Source organism: Primulina eburnea, chromosome 13 (genome assembly GCF_022965805.1).
Source record: "Primulina eburnea isolate SZY01 chromosome 13, ASM2296580v1, whole genome shotgun sequence".
NCBI lineage: Eukaryota > Viridiplantae > Streptophyta > Magnoliopsida > Lamiales > Gesneriaceae > Primulina > Primulina eburnea.
Window position 1 is genome coordinate 17,221,129 of NC_133113.1, and position 27,758 is coordinate 17,248,886.

General features: G+C 36.8%; 1 protein-coding gene across 4 annotated transcripts in view; it reads left to right on the forward strand.

Annotated features, from left to right (window-relative positions):
- The first annotated feature begins 1,021 nt into the window (after window positions 1-1,021).
- LOC140808779 (protein HASTY 1) overlaps window positions 1,022-27,758 on the forward strand; it is a 31,921-nt gene continuing 5,184 nt past the window's right edge. Inside the window, exons 1-18 of one of the 4 annotated variants that reach the window (XM_073166026.1) lie at window positions 1,022-1,225; window positions 1,712-1,813; window positions 5,283-5,426; window positions 5,511-5,591; window positions 5,739-5,808; window positions 6,643-6,713; window positions 6,785-6,948; window positions 7,028-7,099; window positions 7,199-7,430; window positions 8,725-8,787; window positions 8,879-9,160; window positions 10,816-10,929; window positions 11,069-11,195; window positions 11,277-11,446; window positions 11,528-11,629; window positions 12,234-12,337; window positions 12,421-12,715; window positions 12,854-13,101. In XM_073166026.1, coding sequence (XP_073022127.1) covers window positions 1,118-1,225; window positions 1,712-1,813; window positions 5,283-5,426; window positions 5,511-5,591; window positions 5,739-5,808; window positions 6,643-6,713; window positions 6,785-6,948; window positions 7,028-7,099; window positions 7,199-7,430; window positions 8,725-8,787; window positions 8,879-9,160; window positions 10,816-10,929; window positions 11,069-11,195; window positions 11,277-11,446; window positions 11,528-11,629; window positions 12,234-12,337; window positions 12,421-12,715; window positions 12,854-13,101 — 2,549 coding nt within the window. In that variant the 5' untranslated portion in view covers window positions 1,022-1,117. Of the gene's footprint in view, window positions 1,226-1,708; window positions 1,814-5,276; window positions 5,427-5,510; window positions 5,592-5,738; window positions 5,809-6,642; window positions 6,714-6,784; window positions 6,949-7,027; window positions 7,100-7,198; window positions 7,431-8,724; window positions 8,788-8,878; window positions 9,161-10,815; window positions 10,930-11,068; window positions 11,196-11,276; window positions 11,447-11,527; window positions 11,630-12,233; window positions 12,338-12,420; window positions 12,716-12,853; window positions 13,102-27,758 lie in introns of those variants that run through there. The other 3 variants (XM_073166028.1, XM_073166029.1, XM_073166030.1) reach the window with 3 other exon arrangements.

The following is a 27,758-nucleotide window of genomic DNA, read 5'->3' on the forward strand; positions in this document are numbered from 1 at the left end:
CTGAAAGAAAGGTATAAATCAATGTTGATTCGGGATTACACAACTCGAGTTCGATTTAACTTGAGTTTCCCTAAATCACATACTTTATTTTATTGCATTGCTATCTGCAATTATGAAATTGATATGTGTGGTCTACTGATTACTGATTCATAGACAGAGTATGTATTGAGTCATAGGCTGATGTGCCTAGTTATTGGCTGATGCGCCAAGTCTTCGGCTGATTCGCCAGGACACTGGATGTTTGGTTTATATCGATGTCGCTTAGGAGTTGATTCATTCCTATCGCTGATATTCGGTATATGTAACAATGTCTAGGAACCGGGATCCCTATATTAGAGATTAGTCAAGTCTGAGATGACAAGTCTAGAGTTTTATTTACAACTTTATATCGATATATGTCTTCTGATTTGATACATGATATTGATATATGTTTAATGCTTTAATATATGTTTTTATATGATTGGATGTTGACATTGTTTATACTGAGATTATTTCTCACCGGAATTATCCGGCTGTTGTTTTGTTTGTATGTGTGCATGACAATAGGTGGAACATGATCATGGTCGCGAAGAGAATGAGAGATTCAAGATTAGCGTGGAGATCCAGACTTAGAGTAGAGTTATTTTCAGTACTTGATGTAGTGGCTGAGCTCTAGTTGGGAGAAACATATAGTGTACATGATTTGTACTTTATGTTGACATGTATATCAGATTGACTACTTTACGTTTCCGCATTTGTATTTTAATTTTTTTTAGACTCAGATTAATTAAATGATCCTAATAATGATTAAGAAGATGGATTAGGTTCGGGTCCCCACAATGTTGTTCACATATGTTTACAGATAAAGAAATAACAAACCATGAAATAATGAATTATATTAAAATAAAGATTGTTTATTACAACTGAGTCAATAAAATCTCTAGCCAACAATGGACTTGCATCACGTACTCTAACAATATATTTATATACACATAAATTAATTTGTCCAAAAGCAAATTAAATAATAATAATAAAAAACAGAATAAAACCACACTCACCCTCTTCCCCAACTCGATCATTTTCGATTCTACTTTCGAGAGTTGGCGAAAATTCACTCTAAACCTCGGGGTGCTCGAAAATGGAGGAGAATGTCATAGCTAGCAACGTGGCGCAAGCTATAGCCACCGCCCTCGACTGGACCTCCTCTCCCGATGCTCGTGCTGCCGCCCACTCTTATTTAGAAACAGTAAGCACATTGATTCCAAGTAATCGGGAAAATTCGTGCTCACTATCGGAGAGAAGATGCAGTTTTTTTGTTTCGATTTTAATAAAGTTTTATTTTTTTGTTATTGCTGAAATTCACAACTCCTTTCTTTCATGATGATACTGAATGAGCAAGTTGTTTCTTTGCTTCATAAATATATACTGAATGAGCAAGTTGTTTCTTTGCTTCATAAATATATACTCTGATTTTTTAAGAAGTAAATTTCACTCTTACTGGACAAGCACGATGGGAAAACAAGCTTTCAAATGGGTTTCCATGGGATTATATCTGAAAACGAATTTTTGGCGAGGAATGAAAAGCGTGTGCATTTTGGTAGTTTTGATTTGCGGTTTGCTGTAGAGAACAAGGGCAAAATAACAAATCCTGAACATCTAGCTTTGATATTTCCTTTGTTACCATCAATGAACGAGAACATTAACTGTCATTTTTTTCTATTACTGCTAGTAGATAAAAGCTGGCGATGCACGTGTACTGGCAAGTACATCATTTCTTTTGGTCAAGCGGAATTGGTCTTCTGAAATCCGTTTGCATGCTTTTAAAATGCTCCAGGTACATGGAACCATCCTCTTCTATCTGTTTCAGAATAAGTGATTGACATGAAATTTCTTCTAGTTTTGCTTGTAATATGCGAGAAATTTGAACAGAGTGAGCTTATATAAGCATCGTTAATCATTTATAATTTACTGCGAATATTCCCCTCTTGATAGATATTTTGTTTAAGTTATAAAGTTTATGTGAAATAGAAGTATTCATGTATTAGTTTTTGGATGAACTGACCAAACTTTGAAGTATTTGAGGCCAGAAAATCTCAGCAGACAATAGTTGAGTTAATCAGAAGTTAATCTTTTTTGATTCAGAACTTATCATATCCATGGAGTTCTGCTCGATACGGTTAAGCGCATCATGCAAATTCTGAATCGAAAGTGGCATTATTGGATATAATTTAAAATGTATTGATCAATTGAACTTTTTAATTGGAGTGAAAATGGTTTTCTGGCCTAAAAAACAAAGAAAAAGGTGAGAACACTGGCCGGGATACTAAGAATGTCAAATGATGTACCTAGTATACTAAATCGACAAATGCTGTGAGAGGACTTGAGGTTGGGAAAGATAAAGTAGAAATTTCACACTTACAATCACTTGATCACCGTTGTCGAATTACTAAAATCTTTCTGCTCAAAATCAGGACAGAAAATAAACTTTGATAAAAGTTCCTTGTTGGGACTGAATCATTCTGATGAAGAGGTCGACGATCTAGCGGAAGCGGTGGGGTGCAAGAAAGAACAGTGGCCGATTAAATACCTCGGGACCCCATTGGGAGGAGACCCCATGAAGGCTGAATTTTGGGCACCAGTAGTTTCTAAGATGTCAACAAAACTGGCAAGCTGGAAAAAGGCTTTTTTATCTAGGGGTGGGCGACTAACTTTGATTACTTCGGTGTTAAGCGATCAGCCTACATACTTCATGTCACTTTTTATGGTACCTCAGCGAGTAGCGAAGCAAATGGAAACTTTAATGAGGAATTTTCTATGGGATGGTGCGGACGGGGAGACTCATTGCCATGTTGTTCATTGGACTCAAGTGTGCAAACCGAAAGAATTGGGAGGTTTAGGATTGGGAAATGTACGAATGAGGAATAAAGCGCTGCTAGGGAAGTGGTGGTGGAGATGTGCGGTAGAACAGGATTCTATGTGGAAAAGAGTTGTGGGAAGCATATACGGTTTTGAAGTTAATGGAAGGGATATAAGGGAGGCTAGGATTTCGACTTTTAGAAGCCCTTGGAAGTTTATTTCTCGGTCCCACTCGTCTTGTCAACACTTGATTGGTACGGTGCTTAAGGGAGGGAATATTCTGCGATTTTGGGAGGATAAGTGGGTGGGCGGGTTGTCTTTCGAATCTCGGTTTCCTAACCTTTTTCTTCTCTTCTCGTCTACTAATAAACCAGTTGCTCATTTTTACTTGGTCTCTGCTAGTCAGGGTGATTCGGTCTTTCACTGGGACGTGAGGTTCAGAAGAGGGTTGAATGATGTCGAGTTGGGAGAGTTTACTTCCCTTTTAGGGATTTTAGAGTCAGTTTCTTTGAGTGTGGGTTTGTCTGATTCCAGGGTGTGGTTAGACTTAGGGGAGTCGTCGGGTGTTTTTTCTGTCAGTTCTCTTTACTCATCTTTCTTCCCATGTTCAAATAATCTTTTTTCACCTTATTTCACTAACATCTGGAAAGTACCGATGCCACAAAAGGTAAAGGTTTTTTCTTGGATAGTTGCTTTGGGCAGATTGCAAACTTGTGACACTTTACAGAAGAGACAACCAAGTCAGGTCTTATGTCCACAATGGTGCATCTTGTGCAAGAAAAATGAGGAGAATCAAGATCATCTTCTCATACATTGTTCTTTTGCAAGACACATTTGGATAAGGGTTATGCAACACCTGGGATTCGAGTGGGTTTTTCCAGCATCTTCGAGAGATATGTTTGTCACGGAAAACGAATTTCTCACTGGAAGGGGAGTTAGGATTTTCTGGTATATCATTGTGCACTGCATCTTTTGGTCGACATGGATGTACGCAATAACAGAATTTTCAGCGACAAAAAACAGTCGTTGGAGGATTTATGGGAGAAGATTAGATTCAGAGTAGCAAAATGGACGACTACAATGCCATCGTTTCATCATTTACTTTTATCAGATTTAGTTAGGGATTGGCGTTTCATTTACTTTTGAACTTCAGCTGCATCTTTATTATGTGGGTGTTCGGTGGATGGCTCATCCACTCACTTTGTAACCTAAACTACTATTAATTCAATAAATTATAGTTTCCTATCAACAAAAAAATTATTAGAAAAAAATCTGATGAAGGCATATCAACAACATTAAGACTCAGAATTGTTGTTGGTCTATGGCTATGCACAAACGAATTTCAGCTGGGCTAATTTTTAATTTAATCACCTCATATATTTCCATTAGAAAATTGAATAGGAACAACAACCAAGCAATTCTGTGATTAAAATTTACCTGATCAACTGTAATGGAGTAAGAGAAAAGTTCAAAACCTCAATTTGGAACCATATTTTCATGAAACGCAGAAAATTGCCCCAAACGTATGGTCTAGGTTTAGATTCCAATATAGCAAATAGCAATTCAATCCACATTTGACAGCTAAACACTTACAAGCATACATGTTTTTTCCTTGACAATTATCTGCTTTAGCTTTCAAACTCTAGACATCGCATGGAGAGATTAGAGATCACATAGAATCCTTGCTTCTTATTTCTTTCTGTTAAAGTGTTCAGTTCTAGTGGCAGTAAAGGCTTCTAGTCAATGATTATAAGTATAGGAAATAAAATTCAGATTGATGATCCATTAGTCCATTACAATTTTTCTACTTGTATAAACATATTTTCTGCATAATAACCTCTTTAAATGTGTTTTTTTAAAAAACTAATAAGTGTTCATGGTATTGTATTCTCCTAAAGAGCGAAGATTTTAGGAATATAGTTAAACAGGGAAATGTATAAATATAGATCCAAGATTAGTTCTGTTTTTCTACAATCACGCTTATAAGTTTTTATATATAAAATAGCATTGCTTTTGATGTTCTCTTTGTGTTAATGAAATTCTCTCCTTTGTAAAATGAAGATGGTATGCTAGTCATACCATCCAAAGAAGCACTAAGACCTGGAAAGCCAATATCTGTAAGTGCAGAGTTGGTTCAGAAATAACATTCAATACGCTATAGGTATCAAAGTTATATCGGTCCGTATTTCCCTGTGTTTTCTCCAATAAGTATGGGTTGAAAATGTTTGTGAAACAAGTGATTGGACATTTACCTTTTATTTTCTAGGAAAATAATTCATCAGAGTGGTTATCATTTCATAGTTATTCTTCCTTGTTTTTAGAATTCTCTGTCTATGTGTTTTCTTTTCTGCATAAATTACCATCCTTGGAGATCCTTTGTCTCTAAGTTGTACCAGGACTATTTGGCTCCTTGGACCTCAAATCTCACTTTTTGATGGCTTCTCCAGCATGTAGTGCGATTCCGTTGGGATGAACTAAACACAGTGGACCGAAGGAACTTTGCAAATTTGGCTGTTGACTCGATTTCTGAAATTTCAAACCCTTTTGAAGAATGGGTTTTTAAAAGTCAGACAGCTGCACTCGTTGCTGAGGTTTTTTGCTATTTTCAGTTTCGACATTTTAATTACATCCCTGCTGTCCTATTGTTGATAGTACTTTTGTTGATTTTTTTGAAGGTAGTAAGAAGAGAAGGTCTAAGTATATGGTCGGAACTTCTTCCAACAATAATAACTCTCTCCAACAAGGGTCCTATACAAGTAGAACACATCTTTCTTACTTGTTTCCGTGGTTTCAATCGCTTAGGTTCTTAGCTCATGTCTGTGTTCTGATAAACAAATAAGGGCAAGACTTTTTTCCAGATACCATTTGGGTAATATTGAAGCTGAACTTTGTATTCTTGTCAGGCAGAGCTGGTATCAATAATGCTAAGGTGGCTTCCAGAAGATATTACTGTCCATAATGAAGATTTAGAAGGTCTGTGATAGTCATACACATAGGATTTGTTCATAGTTGTCAAAGGCGAGTGCCTAAGGCGAGAGATGCCACCAGGCGAGGACCTTGATCTTGGGGTCCCAGGCATAACGATTCATTAAGGCGAGCCCAGGCGCTTGCCTGGACTAGCCTTGGAAGTAAGCGCGTCTGAGTGAATTTTTTTAATTACTTGTTTAAAACTAAAAGCTCAAACACAAACCCAAACTCTGGCAACCAAATCCCCAATACTGGAATCAAAAGAAGAGAGTTTTGAACAGAAGAACGAGGTGAAGACTTCTACGTCTAAGACAACCAGAAAAACCGATTTCACATCTTTTGGATAAAGAGGAAGAAAAAATTGATAATCAAGAAAATGATGAAGACCAAGAAAAATGCAAGTCCGAAAGTTCTCTGGACTCTGATGATTCGAAGGAAAAAGATAATTTGATTTGGATAATTGAAGAATTTTAATCATGTTACTAATTACTAGGAACTTATTAATTATTTTTTGTTTAGCGTGACAGTGTGATTTAATTATTCATATTTAATATATTTATTTTAAGATAAATATATTTTTTAAAAAATTTAAAAATGTGCACCTTGCTTCGGTAAGGCGCCTCGCCTCACGCCTTAGGCTTTATGGCCCTTGTGCGCCTTGGTGTGCTTTGCGCCCTTGACAACTATAGATTTGTTGGTGTTGATACATTTTGAGAGCACATTTAAGTACTTTTAGCATTTGTTTTCCTTATGGAATTGAAATATTTATTAATGATATTAATGACCTTGCATTATAAGTTTTGCTTTCCATCGTAATCAAGATCAAGATGTTTGTGATAGGTGATAGACGCAGGCTTTTACTACGTGGGCTAACTGAGTCTTTGCCAGAGATTTTACCTTTGCTGTACACTGTGAGTTTGATCATATCGACATCATTTTGATCTATATCACCATCATTTGTTCATGTCCTTTTCTTTTTAAGCTGCTAGAAAGGAACTTCGGAGCAGCACTCATGGAAGCTGGAAGAGAAAACATGGATATTGCAAAATGTCATGCTGCAACAGTAACAGCTACACTCAATGCTATTAACGCATATGCGGAGTGGGCTCCATTATCTGATCTAGCAAAATTCGGAATCATACATGGGTATGGTTGCTTCTAGTCCTGCAAACTCTTGCGAAATATTGGTAGTGTTCATTTTCTAACTCCTCTTTGTAACTAACAGTTGTGGATTCCTACTCACTTCTCCTGATTTTCGCCTTCATGCTTGCGAATTTTTTAAGCTTGTCTCGCCAAGGTAGACAACAAGATTCTTTATTTTGTGGTATTTGCTAGAAGATTTATGCAATGGAAAAACTCAATTCACGTGGCCATCCTTGTGTATTCTTTTGTGTAGAAAAAGACCTATAGATGCCACTTCTGAATTTGATTCCGCAATGAGGAATGTTTTTGAGATCTTAATGAATGTTTCCAAGCAATATTTGGACGAATCTAGCTCTAATTCTAGCTGCAATGACAGTGAACTTGAGTTTGCGGAGTATACATGTGAAAGTTTGGTTTCATTGGGTTCAACAAACTTGCATTGTATTTCCGGTGATGCAACTATTCTCTCATTTTACCTCCAACAGGTCTGTTTTCTATTTTTCCCTTTTTAAATTCATAATTATGCATTAGTTGTCAGAAGCTCACAAGTTGTGATGATGATTGAATTAAAAATATATTTCAGGTGGTTTGGTTGGTTTAATTTGGAGAAATCAGTTTATTTACGCTGTCGTATGTGTCAGTTTTTATAGTTTTTCACTCATCCTTATCTTTCCATCGCCCGTTGTTTGATTATCAATATGCAATATTTTGGGGTATTTAATAGTGAGAATTTGTGTAGTTACTATGTGACTTGCCGCTGGTGATCGGTCAGTGGATGTTGGCATCATTGTTGAGTGATCGACTTCTTTATGATTATTGAAATTTTAAAGTATTGATTCTAAGTTTTGTAAAATATTTTATGCTTCAACTTAAGTGCGAGGGTTGGAAATTATATGGACAATGATTTCTTATTCTTTTCGGGAAATGTTTCCATTTCCAAAAACGCAAACATGCCGACATAATTCCTCAAGAAGAGAAATTTACTTCACTTTCATATCCATCCATACAATCATTAATTTAAATTTAAGTTTTCATCGTCCCCGAAAATATTTTTGTATTATATTCTAAACCAATTTATTATTTTTTTAAAAATTCAATTAACAGAATATATTAAAAAATTAAATATCTCAACATTTTCTGAGGTCACATGACATCTGTAGCATAAGTTTTTTACATCTATAAATATAACCAAACAATCATCATGTTCCCCAATTTGACTTTATGCTTCCAGGAGATATTTTCCAAAATTGCGAGAAACATATACAAACATACCCATATTTCATGCTTTGAAAATATATTATCTTAATTTTGTTAGATTTGGGATTTTAGATTGATATTTTGTTATAATTTTAAGTATGTAAGCTTATATAAACAATAATATTTTCTATTTTATATCAAGAACCCATATATCATTTGCACTTCTCTTAATTATTTATATTTCACATGGCATGAGCTCAGATAATTTTTCGTAAGCTTGAAGAATTAATACAGAACATATCGGGTGATGGAGATTTTGTTAGCTATCTTAGCTAATATCTACTGTATATTATCTCGTGCTTTAGTGTGAAGGCAATGCTAAAGTTTAAAGACTATGGATGTCTGTAGTTGTGGAAACAATTTGTTTTGAGTCAAAGCCCGATTGTCATGCATTTAGAACTGAAGTTAAAATTTACTCCTGAACCAATATAACCTATGCCTCTGTTATTAGCAGATCAAGATGAAAATTAAAAAAATTATCCTTTAGATTTGATTCCTTTAGTATGTTTCTTAACTTTTCAGATGCTGGGCTTTTTCCGACATTTTAAACTGGTGCTTCACTATGAATCTCTCCGCTTTTGGCTGGTATTATCTGCAAAACACATAGTGGTGACTTTTGAAGTTTCATGGACTCTTACGGTTTCTGAATAATTGTCTTTTCTTCTTGCTATGATAGGCCTTGCTTCGTGACTTGATGTTCAAATCCAAGACTGCTGGCGTTCAAGATCTTTCTGCTGATGGCCTGAATGCTTGCCCGACCAATGCTGATGGTGAAAAGCGAAAGATGTTAGCTTTAGTAAATGATGAAGTATGTAGTGCTATATTAGACATATCTTTTCAAAGAATGCTGAGAAAAGAAAAAGTTCATCCTGGGTTGGCTCTAACTGATAGATCCTTGGAGTTGTGGAGTGATGATTTTGACAGCAAAGTGGATTTCAGTCAATATCGTTCAAGACTTGTATGTTTGACATGGTGACCCTTTGTTGTCAATTTTTTTTCACTTATTTACTCCTTTTATAGCTGTACTAACCTTTTATTGAAGTTTCAATCCAGCTTTTTTAAATTTGGCAATCAGTCCGTTCACCATCTTATTGATGGAACTTGATGTTTGGAAACGGTGTGATTTGTAGATGGAGTAGCATAAGCATACTACGCGTGTCTAGTAACTTTTGCGTCAAACTTCACTTAAACAGTCGAAACAAATTTTCCAGCTTCCAAAAATGAAAATTTGTTGCACCCAAAGAAAAATCTTTCAACCGGTTCATTCTCGGAATATATAGGCATTTCAAATTTCGTACTAAGCTTATGGATCAACTTTCTTAAGTCCTTTTGTATAGTACATGTTTTCCTAATTTCTCTCGTTTTCACCAGGCTTAATATTTAGAGAACATCAAAGGCTTGATTGCTTAGAGAATGTGAAAGATCGATTTAATGGGTATCCTTATATTAATAGTTGCATTTGGAAAGGCATTTAAATCTGAGAACTTTTGTGCGGGATGTTGCTTCCTTTACTTTACCTAGATAGCCACTATTGTTTTTTGAGGGAGTACAAGGGTTTACGTGGATTCACATGTTAATGCTCTAGTTCACTCAAAATTTTTATGTCAAGATTGCTTGGTTGGTTTCCTTTTCAGTAGGAACTGGCATTGTGATATCTTCTTGCCTTTCTCTTACTAGTTAATGTATATTGGTATTGTATGGTGGGTCGGATCATTAGTTTCTTTGTACTAGTAGTTTTTTAGATTTTTCTCATATTGGAAAAGCTGAACTGATGAGAGGTTGAACTAAAAATCTAAGGACAATATATCATTGTTAGCTGTCTAAAATTTTCTTTCTAGGCAAGTGGAGATAATATATCCTGTTGATCTGCGCTGGTGTTCACTGCTTATGACTTTTTAGCATCGAAGGCATCAGACTGTCCTATTTTACTCAAAGTTCCGGCCATAATTTTAACAACTAATCTTCTCCTTTAGTTATTCTTTGATGGGGGGACAGTATATTGTAATGATTGCTCTTACCTAGTGAATTATTACATTTAGTAAACAAGGGGAACTTGGCTGCTACATGGAAGATTATTGCATAAATATCACATCAAACTAATATTTATAAGAATGCAATTTGATATGGGATATTATGCTATGGGAGATTAAGAGGAGGTGAGTCTGCTTGTGAGCCCAACGAGCCAAACTGATTCAAGCTCAATAGATCTTAGCTTTTTTTGAGTTCGAGCTCAAAAGGTATTCATGAGCTCACAAGCTCGCTCTTCATCTCAAAATAAATTCAAAATATTCTTTTATATTTTAATAATATAAAAAGAAAACTTTTTTTGTACTGTTATATATATTAATAATATTATTATGTAAATATCAAAATGAATTTTGCATATAGATGTATCTCTAAGCTTGAAATCATGCTCATGAACAATTCTCACAAAGAAAATCCGAACTTGCAAGCCAGTTCATAGGCCATGCTTGAGAGGCTCGAGCTCTTGTTTTTGAGCTTGATTTCTTTACGCTTCTATGAGAGAACTTTTGTAAGGAAAATTTTATCTCAAGTTTGATTGGTTGGAAGATGTCTTGTATAATTCAAATAATGGCTTCTTTGTCCATACAGTTGGAGTTGATCCGTTTGATTGCATCTGAAAAGCCACTAGTTACCGCCATTAAAGCTTCTGATAGAATAACTGAGATTATAAGGAGTCTTTTGCTTGTGCCTGCACCTACTAAAGTAAGTCTTATGGACACTTCTGTACTCTTTCCCTCTGTTTGATCTTCACTTTCTCTAATTTGTTGATAATCACGTTCTGTGATCGCATTCTAATGATTTTCATTTCACAATTGTCATAATTTCATGTCCGTGTATACAGAATTTGGCTGTAATTGAAAGCATGCATTTGGCTTTAGAAAATGTCGTGGGTACAATTTTTGATGGATCAAATGAGTATGGAAAGATCAAAACTGAGGCTCAGCTTTCATTGCACCAAGTATTTGAAGGTTTGGTAATTATAAGCTGGTATATTTGAAGACTAATATTAGTTTTCTAATTTCTTCTGATATTCTTACTGTCAACTGAAGGTCTGCTTCAACAACTTATCTCATTGAAATGGTCTGAACCGGAATTGGTCGAAGTTCTTGGTCACTATTTAGACGCATTTGGTCCTTTCTTGAGGTATTATCCAGATGCTGTTGGCAGTGTAATCAATAAATTGTTCGAGCTTTTAAACTCCCTGCCTTTCATGGTTAAGGTAATCCTTTTACCTTGTTTCAAATATTCTATACATCCTATGGTTCACTCACTCGTGCTGAGCCCCAACCAATATCTGTAGGATCCATCTACAAGCTCAGCTCGTCGTGCAAGATTGCAAATATGTACATCTTTCATTCGAATTGCTAAAGCTGCTAATGAAAGCCTTTTGCCTCACATGAAGGTACTTATTTTGTGAATTCACTTAGTCAGGAGCAAAATTACTATGCTTGTAAGTGGTAAAATATCTTAGAGACAAAATTACAATGGTTTCTTTTGTGGCAAAAAGTTAGTCATCTCATATCACACTTCACAACATTAGAACTGTTTCTTTCATGTCTTATAAATATTTGAGTTTTGGAGTAGAAAGGGGAAGGAAAGCATGTAGGGGCTGAATGCTTATTACAATACTTAACGTGAATATATCACTGTGTGCTCAGCTCAGTGTTAAATACCATTGAAGATATGTTGCTTGACTTTTGTTATTTAAGAACGATCTAAGAAAGAATGAGACATGAAAAAGTAAATGCTAACTCATATTTTTGATGCTAAATTTCGCCTACAAGCAGCAAATTCTAGTTTCACCCTGGTCGTTTAAACTCTCATCCTCGAGTGAATTGTGAATTTATGTTCAATTGTGATTCTGAGTTTTCTTCCTAATTAGGGCTGTTAGGAATTTTAATATCGGTGTGGATACTAGACAGAAACTATGGCAATCATGCGAATTTTCGTCGCTAAAACTTGCAGTGATAAATTAAAACGTTCATTTAGATAGAGTTCTTTTACAGGGAATTGCAAGCACTATGACATATTTGCAAAATGAAGGTGTTCTGCTTCGTGCTGAGCAAAATCTTCTTGGCGAAGCATTTCTTGTTATGGCTGCTTCTGCTGGGTAACCACTTAAGTGAATTTTTTTTATTTATTCCTTGATGAAGCTTATACAATCCAGTTAATTTATGTCTCTGAACTGTTCAGAGATCAACAGCAACACGAAGTTTTGCTCTGGTTGCTTGAGCCATTAAGTAAACAGTGGATTCAGACAGAATGGCAAGATGCATACTTGTCTAACCCAACCGGCTTAGTTCAACTTTGTGCTGAAACACAGTATATGTGGTCAATATTTCATATGGTAACGTTCTTTGAGAAGGCACTTAAAAGGAGTGGGTTTAGAAAAGGCAGCTTGAGTTCAGACAATAGTTCAAAAACAAATTCTCCTGCTGCGCACCCAATGGCCTCCCATCTTTTATGGTTGTTACCTCCACTTCTTAAAGTAAGGAAGATATATCTTATCCTTCTGCTTCATTTTTTTAATCAGAATTTAAAATTATAATTGAATCCTTTTGGTACTGATAATTCACTCGCTATATTAATTTACAGATGATTATTGCTTTTTTTTTTTAATCTCCAGCTACTTCGATCAATACATTCTCTTTGGTCTCCCTCTGTATCTCAAACTCTCCCTGGTGAAATTAAGGCCGCAATGATAATGAGTGACGTCGAAAGAATCAGTCTTCTTGGAGAAGGAAAGCACAAATTGCCACACAAGGCTGGAATAACTTTTACTGATGGATCTCAATTTGATACCGGGAAGGAAGCTTGTTCAGAATCAAATGAAGCTGACATACGAAATTGGTTGAGAGGGATAAGAGATAGTGGGTACGTGATTTTACTTTCATTTGAGCATGGCATACCAAAGTTTTAAAACATTGAAAACTGCCCCTGTCAAGATTGAACTTCTTTCATTCAGATGTCTAATTCTCTGATTGAACACCAGGTCATTTGAAATACATTAAACACGGTTGACTAAAGTACTGGGTTGATTATAGGTGGTGACTACATGCTGTTGAATATAAAGATGCTTAACGGGGTGGGTTGAACCGGAATCGGTTTGGAATCTCTACGGTTAATTCAAAAACCGGAACCGGTCCGACTGGATCTGGAACCACTCCGAATCTATATAAAATATAGGCTCGACGTGGTTCCATGTATTTGTAACAGGAACTGGACCGGTTCCGGGACATTGCCATAGCTCTTATTTTTATAATAAAATAAAATATACTGTGGCAACGGCTCAAATTAGATCCGAAACTGGATTGATCCTACCCGAAACCAGTTTCATGGTTCCCGGCTTGTTTGGTCTAGAACAGGTCAAAAGTGGAACCGTAAGCATGCCTAGTTGAATTTATTGGTTCTATTCAATTTCCATACAGTTCCTTTAAAAGCTAGAGTAGAAGCAGGCTCATCATCTAAAAATAAAATGAAAATCAAAGATCATATAATAATTCTTGATCAACTATCTTGCTAAATGTTTGTCTAGGCTGCCTTCCAATTCCCCTGGTTTGCTGACTTGACAGCAATAACCCAACTGGAGAATATAGTCTTGTTATAGGTGAATTCTTGCATTGAAAGCTAAGATTGGGTTAGGCATTGGATGCTTACCTATCTAGCTACAGAATCTCAGAACCTACATTATTTAATCACAATCCTATTGTGACAGTCGACTCAACCTTCTCGACAAGAGCCATGATCTGGTGTTTAATGTGGATTGAGCTAAGCATGTAAAGCCTTTTCTGGATTCTTTGTCGATTTTTCTTTTCTTTTTCAAAATAAGTGGGAAACGTCTTTCGACAAACTAAGGCTTGAATGTTTCCAATGATCTCATTTTTACTTGTTCCGTATACAGTAATTCTCATCAAATGATGTAAAAACAAGATACTGCTGGAGAAAGAAATGAAGTAATAACTGGGGGAAGTTAGATGCTAGAGCTGTTAAATGTGTGTTTGTTTGGTATACATTAACCTAAAAAAGCTACTAGGGTTAACTCATCCACCGACAAAGAAATTCGTTGTTTCAGTTAATCATAACTTTGAAGAACAAAAACCATATTTTAACCAACCATATCTCCAGGGGTTGCAATTATTCCCTCGAAGATTAGGATGGGGATTTGTTCTTACTTGACTTATCCTCAACAACTAGGACTTCAATCCCCACTTTGATCTCAGCACTTGCTATGCCAAGCCCTTCATCCAAGAGCCACTTTGATCTCAACACTTACTGAATCCTTCAGCCAACAGCATTCCTGAATCTGTGCGATTTGATTGGGTGTACTTATGAAGGAATAAACCCAACACTAACTCTTGATCTTAAGAATGTGGTATGTACGGCCGAAAAAACCCCTGTTTCCCAACCAGGCCATGATCATGATATTCATGTTGCTATTAGGAAAGCAACTAGAGAAATTACCCAAACATCCTCTTTGTCCGATAGCAAAGCTTGTGACCTTTGTCAAATTTTCAATATCAGATAGAAATCTCCTCACAAGTTTAGAGAACAGTCACCTTCCTAATACTTTGTTTGAGGCATTATCTAATTAGAACTGAAGACCTGCTATGAAGCTTGAAATGGAGGCACTGGAAAAAAATCCAATATTGGAAATTGTTGAAAGTTGTGGTTTGCAAACGAGTGTTTGTGATAAGTACAGTTCAGATGGCTATTTATAAAAATACAAGGCTAGGTTCATTGCAAAGGGGATACACACATTACTATGGATTTGATTATCAAGAGAAGTTTGCTCCAGTAGCCAAGATGTATGTAATAAAAATTTTATTATCCCCAGAGGTTAATTTCAAATGGAGTTTGGAGCGGTTTGATGTTAGGAATGTTTTCTTCCAAGGCAACTTGAAAGAAACACATGGACATTCCACAACATTTCCTGGGAAATTTGAGAAGCTGTAAAGTTTATAGGTCAAAGAGAGGATTAAATGGCCTCCGCTATCACCAAGGGCTCGGTTTGGAAAGTTTACACTCGTAATGCTTATGTCTGAATACAAGGAAAGACAAGAAAGCCATAAGCTATTCTTCATGTACTCCTACTCGGGGGAGTAACGGTCCAGTTAGCATATCGCATAGTTATTAAAAGCGTGCACTTGGTTGACAAGCAATGCCACGCTCACTCATTGCGCCTAGGTTTTTACCAGGCACAACACTTGAAACAAGCGAGGTTAAAGCTTGCACCTCTGCCTAGGCGCGAGGCATCCACGAGGCACAGAAGCGTGAGCTTTGAAGAAGTGGGCTGATATTTTGTAAGCAAGTAAAACTTAACTCAAGCCCAACCAATTTTGAATCCCAATTAGCAAAGCTCATGATTATTTAATGATAAAAGAACCATGTTGTCACTCATTTATGCAAAACTTTTTATGAGAAAGTTCAGAAGTCCTTTATGCAAACTTTTACTAGCATTTTCCCCCTATGATGATGATGATGATGATATAGTTGAGGAAGATGGAGAAAAATTTGATGATTTAGATTATATTGTAATCCTCTATGCAAGCTTTAACTCTAATTTCTTCTACACACGACTCACCATGGTTTTGGAAGAAGATGATATAGTTGAGGAAGATGAAGAGAAATTTGATGATCCAGAGATTTGAAGTTTTTTTCTTAATATACTATGAATTGATAACTTGTTAATGAATTTTAAATGATTAAAGTTTTTTTTTCTGTTCATGATTTACGCTACATTATCTATTAATGAATTTTATTTATAATATTTGCTATATCTGTGAAAAATAATATGTAATATTATAGATTTATAGTATAAATCACTTTATATATATTGAAATTTAAACTTTATGACAAATGCACTTTACTTCGATAAAGTGTGTGCTTCGTCTTGCGCCTTGCGCTTCAGGCTCCAGGGTACCCTAGCGCTTTAGTGCGCCTTGCACCCTAAATAACTATGGTATATCGATAAGATAATTATGACAGTAAATGCAGAAAAAGAAGAGCAGTTTTGGATGAGATGCGGTAAAGAATAGTCATGTCACGGCCAAATTTACCCCACTCAATAAGATCAATAAATATGAGTAGTGTGAATATACATTATTCCCATGAGGAGGTGCAAATTTATTGTGCTGATTTTAAAACAATAAATTGAAATATGGGGATTTTCATAAAATTGGCTTCTACCAAGAAAATAAAAATAAAATTCTAAACAATAAAACAAACCTTGGTTTTGGTCAACTACATCCTTGGAATTTATTGACTCGATTATCGAATCTTTTAAATTTAATTTGTATTTAAATATTCATCATTGAAAATTTAATATCTATGCCACCTTAGTTTTAGTTAAAAAGAAAGAAGCGATCTACTTTAACCCTCACCAATTAAATAACCAAAATAAAAGCGAGTAAGATTAAATCAAAGTTAGCATAAAAAACTGCTGAGATTGTTGAGTTTAAACAACACAAATACAAGCGATAATATTTAATTTAATCAAGTGTTTTCTCCACGAATTAATAAATTGAAAAGCAGAAAGTTATTAATCGTAGATACTTGACAAGTTAGAGGGATCAAAGAATTATGGATTAAACATTGAACGTAGCATCAGATTATAATAGTACGTGATCAGGCTATCAATAATTAAACAAACACTTGATATTCAAACATGAATTAAACAACGAACCACTTACTCAAATCTCACGAGCAAATAAAATTTCAAGGTATCGTGCTCCTCAACTAAGAATTACAACTTAGCCACAAAAGGCCATAAATCTGCACGAAACTTTTTATCTAAAAAAGTTGGATGTGAAAACGAAATGAAGGCTATGAAAACTTGGTTGTGCTGAGGGGAGATTTTTTTTAAAGTGCTGAGTTCAAAAGTTAAAATTATGTTTATCTGTTCCCATATGAAATATGAAATTCGAGAAATTTCTTTCCTTAAACTTCCCTCAAATCACGTTCAAAATGAAGACAATTTCTTCCAAGATTTTTTCCGAATTTACTGAGATTTGCTTGGATCTTGCATGGCACGACACGACTTCGTGTAATGATCCATGTAAGAGTCGTGCTTCAAATTCTTTTTTCTCATTATCATCGCATGATACATGATTGATTTAAGGAGCATCACATGGCTCTTGTAACGTTTTTACCCGAGCCCCTACTAAACATACTAATACCATGAAAAAAAAATATCGTTTTATATAAAAAAAAACAATAAACGGCGCGGAAACCAAATAACTTAATCATCTTACAACCTAAACGAAACATAATAATAATCTCAGTCTTAAAAGTTAATACAACCATATCGATAACATAATCCTGCACGAGAATACGAGAAACCAACTAAAACCTCAACTAGATCACCATCGAAACACAAATGCTCTAGCCACTATTCTGGTCGTCCGAACCGTCCAACCTAAGATCTGCCTCGTGGAATGGGATGCTCAATATGAAAACAAGGACATGAGCGACAATCACCCAATACGAGAATGTATGAGTATACAAACTGATATGATGCACGTGAAATGCAATATGCTCGAATATCAAGGATCAAATTAAGAATCTCTTGCTCAGTCTAGAGGAGCCTGAGTGTGTAGTCTCTGATCTGCCCTAGGCATGTTTTGGCTCCCGAACTCATCATCAAGACGTGAACTTACAATGTCCAGGGTCGTCAGAGCACGCGGGTCGCGTCAGACACTGTAGCTCTCGATGCCCAATCATCCACAATATAGAACATGGCTGAGCGGCCCCGACAAACAAGGTATATCTCAAAAGATATCAGGCCCAACGTGATATGTCATGCATAGTATGCCAAAGCAGTAAAACACATATCATACAACAGATAAATATGCAGCATATAAGGGTGTATACTACGTTTGGATATCTCAGTCAGTACATCACGTACCTCACTAAAACAATCTGACAGAAATTACATGTCTGAATCTAGACAATACCAACATAATGAATCATTATCAAGTCTGATCTTGAATTACCAAACATGCTTCGAAGTTTTTCCTAATGATCATTAAATCATTATTTAAGGCTTTATGATTATATCTGCGTCCGTCGTTAGCACGCTAATGATGTCTCGATCTACGTGTCCCGATTCACAGACCCTTCTTCGAGTCGACACTCATTTTGAAGCTTCCCCGACACTAAATTGCCCTAGAAACTGGCTAGAAAACATAAGGTATATGACTAGAACACGAGAGTAGCTGAGAGAAATCGGTGTATGAAACAAATGAATCAGCTTTCATTTATAGGCTGCATCCAGACTAGTTCAGACGATCCGAAATCAATCTTATATGTCACGTGTAATAATCTCATTCTCTAGTTGAATTTTTCAGGATAAAGTAATCTGAAGTAGATTGAGTGGTCCATTTTAAATTCGGTGGATCCTAAAAAGATGATCACGAATTATCAATTTTTTAATAATGCTTAATTAACAACTCTTCGATCATATCTTAATTAGTATTTCATTCAAAATAAGGATTCGGTCATTACATCTCCTTTTTTTCTTTTCAATTTGACTTTCTTTTCAATTTGTTCAAATTCAAAACTTGAATACATGGCTCCTTTGTTCTCTTCTTGTATAAATCGCGTTCTTTCTTTGTTGGTTTCTCCAATATCATGCGAGACACAATTTTGCATGAGGAATAGTACACTGAACCGTGCCTGTTTTCTTCATGACTTCTCCAACCAAGTTGTTCAGATTCTAATTTCCATACGCGGCTTTGTAGCTTGCTCCTTGGCTGGTTCGTATCTTTCTTTTTTGCAGGGAAGAAATTCTATTGGCGTTGTGCTCCATTTTCTTCGTTAGTTCCTGATTTCTCACCTTTCTTCCCCTCAGTTCTAGCATGGACTCACGTGATGCGATTCTTCAAACACGAAAAACAAATGCGCTTAAAAACGGAGTCACGCTATCGATTCGATGAAATAAAGAACGTTGGGTTATCTCTTTTTTTTAAAACAAGTAAATGTTTGTGATATTCACCTCTAAGCTATGAAAACTTAGCGACAAATATTCACAAAGATAAACAACTGATCTCAAACGAACCTTCGAATATCTCGTCTTCGACAAACGCCACAAAGTTATGAATTTTGATAAGTTTGATTTGAGTAACACACAAAGGTGTATACAAAGTCAAGCTTTGAAAATTGAGAAAATTCTCAATAATTCATTCAATCTTTAATTATTGTTCAATATTGTTTTACAATGTGTTTATATGAAAAAAATACAACAAAAATCGTAATATAGGGTTTTCATCTTCAAATCTGCACTGCGGCCCGCTAGGGCGGGGCATTCTGACTGCTGGGGCGCGCTGCCTCGCACAGAGGCGCGCTAGGGCGGCTCTTTTTTACCGCTGGGGCGGGGCTTTTTCCCCAGGCGCGCCACCATGTATGCATCAATTACACTATACATCAAATAACAAGTGTAATTAAACATCATTAAACCCAACTTCATGGTTGCCGTCGCCATGTATGCATGAATTACACTATACATCAACTAACAAGTGACACGAAATGACAATAATAAAACATCATTAAACATCAAAATTCTCCCCTTCTTAGACCTAGTTAACACAGAAATAAAATCCATACAATTGTACGTCCATAGCTCACTTGGAAGAAGAATTAGTTTATGCAATACATAAGAATTTAGCCTTGATGCTATCTTCTTACATGTAATGCATTCTCACTATTTCTTTCAACATATTGTTTCACATGTAACCAACACAGAAACTCATGCACTACATCAATTATCAATCCAAAACTATACACCTCACTATCATGTGACTCATGTAATGAATATACAATGAATTTATGCTCTTTGCACCATTATTCATCATGAACATAAATCTTCTTATATCCCTCAATGCACATTTCACCGATATCACCCAATAAATAATAATAATGCAAATAGAACATGTTACGTGTTTTATCCATGCAATCTTTAACCTATCACAAGAATTTAACTCCAATGCATACACGTCATTGCTACGATTAAGTTTCATCAATTTGCAACTTGTAACAAATCAGAAATCACAATATGTACATGCAATTTCTCACTACCCTCGAATCCATAGAAATTTGATACAAAAGTCAAGCGTAAATCCGGTCTCTTGACTACCACATTTGCAACTTGTTCTTCAAACTCTTGAAAACAAAACAACATATAATTAAAGTAAGGAAGAAAGATATACCTTTCACTCGCTATATGAGAGCAAGTACGCTTACCTCACCTTGAGTTCCCTTGAATTCATGCGGCTCAACCCATTGTATTTTCCATCAACAAGACTCGATTGTCTCCTCGTCGTGACACTTTCAAAGTCCTGCAAAGAAGAAATAACAACACTCAGTGATTGAAACGACTATATCATCATAATGTGAGTAAACCTCTTTGTACAAAGGTATTCTAAGAGGTTTATACAAAATTAAGTTTATCTCGGTCTCAATCTTTTGGGCCATCAATTTATTTTCTCTTTTTTTTTCTTTGGCCTCTTTTTCTTTCATCTCATCTTTTTCATCTTGTTTTCTTTCTATGATCATCTCACTCTTTTGTCCGTTCTTTCATTCGGCCACTTCACAATATTTTGACTAACTTCATGAACTAACAATTGAACCTCAAGAACTTCTTCTGTTGGATTCGATTGAACAAGAGCGTGCATTTTTCCTCAATTCATGTATGAACTAAAGTTTCACTTTTTCTACTCTTCTCCTCCATAGTAGACAAATTAGACACTTCTTTTCCACTTAATAATTCAGTCTCCACTGTATAACGTTCAACATCATTCAACTCATCAACTAGTGGAATACTATCATCAACAACTTTCTCAACCACAACCTCAGATTTAGGTTCCACTACAACCTTAACTCCAAGTTCAAGTTCAACTACAACCTCAACTCCAATTTGAGATTCAATCTCAACGGACGAATTTACTATTGTCACCTTTTTACGTGGACATTGTATCATTCATGTCCTATCTCTAGACACCGACAACATATAATATCACAAGTATGAGAAATTGAATTTATAAATGTACCTTGATATTCATATTTAGTAGTTTCATGTTTCGACTCTATAATTGACCTAGCCATTATTTTCTCTTTCAAGTTCGACGGCCAGGTGTGTGAAAGGCCTAAAAATCCATTCTTGAAAATTTGCGGCTTTTTAAAGAATTTAAATTGCCTCATTCATAAAATCAACTGATAAATCAAGTTCAATGTTAAAAAAAAATATAGCAGCGGAAGAAAATAAAGTTTGCCAAAAATAATAATTTAAAGAATATCCAACAACTGATAAAAATGTTTGAGCATCAAATAAAATGGCAAATGCTGAAACTGAGGTCCTCGGGTGCCACTACTGCCGACCCAAGCTGGCTCACTGGTCCCCGCCCTCAGCCCTGGCCTCATCAGTACCTACAACAATCAAGTCTAGTGAGCCTAAAGACTCAGCATGCAAATATCGTAGGTAACGATTAAATACTGAAGTAAAATTTGCATGGGATAAAATATCAGGTCATGAGGCATACTGAAAATAACTTGTACTGAGCAATTATAATACGTGCATAACTGAACTGAAATCATAGTAAAAATGTTTGCTCCTTGGAGCCCTGCACTGAAATAACTCATAAAAATTTTCTGTTGAGATTATGGTCTACGCCTGTGGCCCCAGCACTGAACTGAGCTGACCGGTAACTGGCTACCGGGGAGTATAAACTGAACTGAGCTGACCGGTCACTGGCAACCGGGTGGTACCAAACTGAACTGATCGGTCACTGGCGACCGAGTAAAATAGTGCTCCCATAACAGTGAATTGACCACAAGTAATATCGCATAAATCTCAAAAATAAGTATTTTCTATTTTCATGCACGTAATATAATTAAATGGCATAATGAAAAATTCTGTAATTTTACCAACTGGATTGGATTGCTCCCAGGCTCGCTGCAACCTAAATATGCCATGAAAATATGCAATAGCTTATACTTGACCAAACTATGCAATTAAGTTTGAAAATGCGACAATTACGTCTAACGACTTCGTATTTAATCATGACTCCGAACCAACACTGAACCGACGTATAGTCATGATTTAAATACGCTTAAAATTATGAACTAATGCTCATAAAATGATGAGGGTCGAAATCTAGGTGAAATGGAGGCCAAAACATGAAACGCTCTTTCGAGAGTCAATTTGGCACATTGCATCGTAAATTCTCGTACGACTTCAAAAATGATCCGAATCACGAACGGTCAAAAACACGACCTTCCTAACTCGATGAGGCACTGTCCAGTCCAAGGCCATAGGCTAAAAGCCAACCAAGAACTCAAACGAGCCTCCGAGCCGACACAGCAACTTGCTGTAATTTCCAGCAGCTGTACAATCGCGAATCTTGTGTTGTTTTCGAGACTACCGGCCATTGGGGGCGTGAACCACCGACCAGAGACTCTTACCAACATCCCAAGGAATGAGTTGAACCATGGCTAAGGGCCCTAGGCCAGCCACAACTCGAATCATTCCAGCACCCACTCGAAGGGTCCAACCGAGACTTGCGTGCATGCGTGTGTAGTGTCTTGCTTTGATCAATGTCTCGTGTCGTTCCAGTGGCCATTTGATTGACCATGTCACGATCTAGACATCTAGGGGCATGGTATGAACCGTGGCTAAGGGCCATAGGCCAACCAAGATCCACACCAAACCAACCAAACCCGAAGCACAAGTGCTGTCCCACAGAAGGGGCGAGAAGGGGAGGGGGCTGTTTTGATGTTTTGCGTAAAAACCAAGAGCCATGGACCAAGCCACCAAAAGGGCAACTTGGTCACGTCTTAGACTAGGGAAGTGATCTAACCATGGGTATAGGCCCTTGGGGCAGCCAAGATCAGATCCTTCCTCCTTGACAACCAAACTGAATTTTCGAACTCAAAAAGGGACACAAATGGTGTTGCTGTCATTTCTTGCTTTCCAGCGAGCATGGGGTGAAACCGATGGACAAATGTGGTCCTAATGCATCCTATTACATGTATATAAGTCGCCTTGGGAGCCTGGAGTCGATCCAATACCTGAAACTCACAAACCAAAAGAAACCGTGAAGCTTGCCAAGGAAAAATCGAAAATTCTGCATGTGTTGTTTCAAAATGTTTTGACATATATCTCGGTTTTTGCTTGATAAAACATGATCATATACTGAAAAATAATTGATAATATGACTTGATTGAGGTTTGAAAGAAATCTAGACATGCCTTTGATTCGTTTGAAAGAAAAACGAAAAGAAAAGACGATCCGGCGCGGAGGAGTGGAACGCTTCTTTCCTTGCTATCTAAGCTCTCGATTTTTCCTCTCTTGTTCTAGCTATGAACCCACGATTTCTAGCTCTGAAATGTCTCTCAATTTTCGAGATTAGGGAGAGGGGGAAATGGTTAGGAGAGTGAGGGAAGTGGGTGCAAAATATATGGAACAAATCAAGACCAAGTCTACCTTTTTTTTGAAATTTGATTTATTGTTTGCTATCAAATCTTCTTGGGGTGTTTGTGGATGGGGTGGCCGATTTCTTTATGCTTAGACTAGGTTAGGATAATGCTAATTAGATAATTAAATGGTGCTAAAACTTGAAGGATTATCTTACTTAATTAATTACAAAGAAAGGGTTAAAGGTGATGTGTTGGCAAGGACTTAATTAATCAACTAGGGGCCGAAATTTACTATTTAAATGGAGGGGAAATATTATCTAGTTGATAAATTTCTAAACCTTTAAAGCCTTACCTATTCTTTAAATAATTTATTGAACTAATCCCTTAATTAACTGAACTCAAATGAATTTATTTCCTACTCACCTCAAGTAATTAAAATAAATCCTCAACCTCCTTTTTAACTTAAATCAACTTACTTGCTAGCTAAAAATAAATCCTGGAAATATTTTCTAAAGTTTAAATTTATCTCTAAACTCCAACTCCAGTCCGGCCTCACTGAATTAACTGAAAAGAAACAAAATTTAAACTGTTGGCTAAAATAATTAACTTCAAAGAAAAGCATTTAAATAATCATGCAATGAAGTCAATTTAATTTAAAATACTAGAATTATGCATGGCTTATACGTAGACTGATTTACGGGTTCTACAAGGTGGGTGTCAAAGAAGCCTCATATAAGCCACACTCATCTATTCTGCCAACTTCCATATCGTAGTGATTAGGAACAAATTGCTTCCTCATCAGCCTTTTCAACTCATCCCACGTTCCTATAGGGTCCTCATGGTATCTCCTCCTATCCTGCACTAACTTAACCCACCATGTAATAGCATAGTCGGTAAACTCGCTACAAGCTCGTCTTACCTTCATTGCTTCCGCAATCCGTATAATCTAAGGCTCTCAAACAACTCTTCATCCTCTCTTTCCACTCAAGATACGCCTTTGGATAAGCTCCTCCACTGAAAAGTGGAACTGTCATCTTTGTGCCACTCAGTCTATGCTCTCCCCGACTTCTACGTCTAGGACTCTCATCACGTCGCCTATCATCATCCCGACTCCAATACAACACTCTATTTACGTCAAATTCTCTCGTTATCCTATCCCCACCAACTTGCCTATTCTTATCACGTAAAGACTTGAATTCCTCCTCGTCTTCGCCTCTACCCACATTCTTAGGCTTAGACCTGTTCCCACTTGTACTAATCTCCAGCCTATCCAGTCTCTCGCATAATGTCGCCAACTCGACCTTCATTATCCTACTGATACCACCTAACAACGACCTTATTTGGACATTTCTTGGTTCGAGTCATCTTTTACCTCCATCTCCATTTTTATTTCAGACATTATACCTGCAAGAAACATTAGTAGAATAAAAAAATATTTCTAGCCCGAATTCTCACAATCTCTCCAAAGAAAAATTCACTCAATTATCTTTTTTTTGACTCACTACAAATACTCACCGGTCACTCCAAAGAATAAATGCCGCACTCAAGTATTTTCACTCGAAGTTGAGAGTTCTCTCGAATGTGCGTTCAAGCTTTGTATTTACATGTATCAAACTTTGAGATTCAACTCGTGGACACTTGCAACTGTCTCGCTTGGATTGCACAAAGTCAAGAAATATCATTATTTTTTTTTGCTTGTGAAAGACTCTTGAATCTGACTCACAAAAGGGTAAGAACAAAATATCAATGGTAAATATTCGATTTTTTTGTATTTTTCTTTTGGGATTTGCACAAGAAGGATTTGTGCCACTCGAAAAACGAAGCACGACTCGCAAAATTTCGAGAATCACAAGATTCACGAAACGACAAGTAACGATAGAATCACGCAGATTTGAAAACAAAACGATAAAACGCAGATCGGATAATTAAAAAACGAGGAACTTACTTGAGTAAAAAGAAACCACAAGCTCTGATACCAAATGATGTGATTCTTCAAACACAAAAAGCAAATGTTCTAAAAAACGAAGCCACGCCCTTGATTTGATGAAATAAAGAACGTTGGGTTGTCCCGATCTTTTTGAAACAAGTAAATGTTTGCGATACTCACCTCTAAACTACGAAAATTTAGCAACAAATATTCATGAAGATGAACTGATCTCAAACGAACCTTCAAAGAACCCATCTTTGAAAATCTGAGTGAATAACAATCGACAAACGCTACAAAGTTATGAACTTTGATAAGTTTGATTTGAAGAACACACAAAGTTGTATACAAAACCAAGCTTTGAAAAGAGAGAAAATTCTCAATAATTCATTCAGTCTTTAATTCTTGTTCAATAATGTTTTACAATGTGGTTATATGGAAAAAATACAACAAAAAGCGTAAAATCTAGGGTTTGCATCTTCAAATCTGCACTGCGGTGCGTTGGGGCGAGGCATTTTGACCGCTGGGATGCGCTGCCCTCGCACGGAGACACGCTGGGGCGGCTCTTTTTCACCGTTGGGGCTCGCTGCGGCGGGGTTTTTTCCGCCTCTGGGGTGTGACTGTCCGACCTAGTGCGCAGGTGCGCGTGTTTCTGGCCTTTGGGGTGCGTCTTGGCTGTCTTCTGAGGTCAATTCGCACTCAAATGCTTCGTTGCTCAATATGTCTTCATGGAATGCTTCATTGAACTCTTCAAGCGTTCAAATGCGCTTAATTCATCATATTTAATCATAATCAAACTTGTACAATCGAGACAACACACCTGTCTGAATCTCCTCCCAAGATTTAACACGTCATGTCCGGTCAAATTCACATCATCACGCCTCTTCATTCTTCATCAACGAAATTATGTACGGTTTTTGCTTCACCATCAATTATCCTTTTTCTTTTCTTGTAACGTTGTGCCAGCACGCCGAACACTCCGAAATCCATCTCTTCTTCTACCATCTTGATCGATTTCATCATTTTTACCTATATACAATCAAAAACCATGATCAGACACAAAGGCAATTTAAACAATGAAAATCACTTAATCACTTAATTCCAATGAATGTAAAAAATCTAATCTCATCAACATGTCAAAGTAGCTCACTCCAATAGATTTTTATTTCACAATTGAAGTGCGTTAGAATCTTATGACAGAGACATGATTTCGGCCTGCAAATCATCATTGTTCATCATAAACTCGGAGAATGAAGACCTGTGGTGAATTGAGAAATATATTAAAGATTGGTGGGCAAACTTATGTATCTAGCTTATACACGACGAATTATTGCATATGTAGTTAGTTTCATAAGTCAATTTATTGCATTGTTGAGAGAGGTGCGTCTACAAGCGCCCGATGTGGAAGGAAATACATTGACTAAATTATACATACAATCTTCTTTGATTGGGAGGAGATTTTCCCTCACTTCCCTTCAAGCTGGTAATGAATGTCCAAGCTTGCTTACTAGTCTCTAGAAAAAAGGTCCCAATCAATCTTTTGGTGGGTATGTCTGCAAGCTGCTCTTTCGTGGAAACAAAAGGAATGCAAATCAGTCCGCTATCTAGCTTTTCTTTTATAAAGTGTCTGTCCAACTCAACGTGTTTTGTGCGGTCATGTTTTACCGAATTATGAGCAATATTAATAGCTGATTTGTTCCCACAATAAAATTTCATTGGGACTTTCGATGAAATTTTATGTCTTCTAAAACAATTTCGGCTTCCGGAACCTTGGCTCTAAATATTCGACCCTATCTCAACTCTAGGCTGGACCAGCCCCAAACTAGACCACCCTAGGACCATGACCAAGACGTGGGCCCCTTCATGGACCGACCTAACTACGCCCTTAGCCCCCATGCACGCGGACGTGCGCAACAACCCGATTGCCCCTATCATCGAACCAACCGAGCCACCCTTCAACCTAAAACTCCTTCGATCAGCTTATGGACCACGACCAGCTGCTCACGGCCCTTTCCCAGACCTGTCACGGACCCAAGAGGGTCGGCTTCTTGGCTGGAATCGAGCCATGCACGACTGCACACCCCAAATCCCTTGATATAGCCATACCCGAACCAACCAAACACAAAGTACCGATCGGCCCTCGATATTCCTCGACATTCTGCCGACTCCAGCCCCTTGACGCCTATTTCCTTGACGTGAA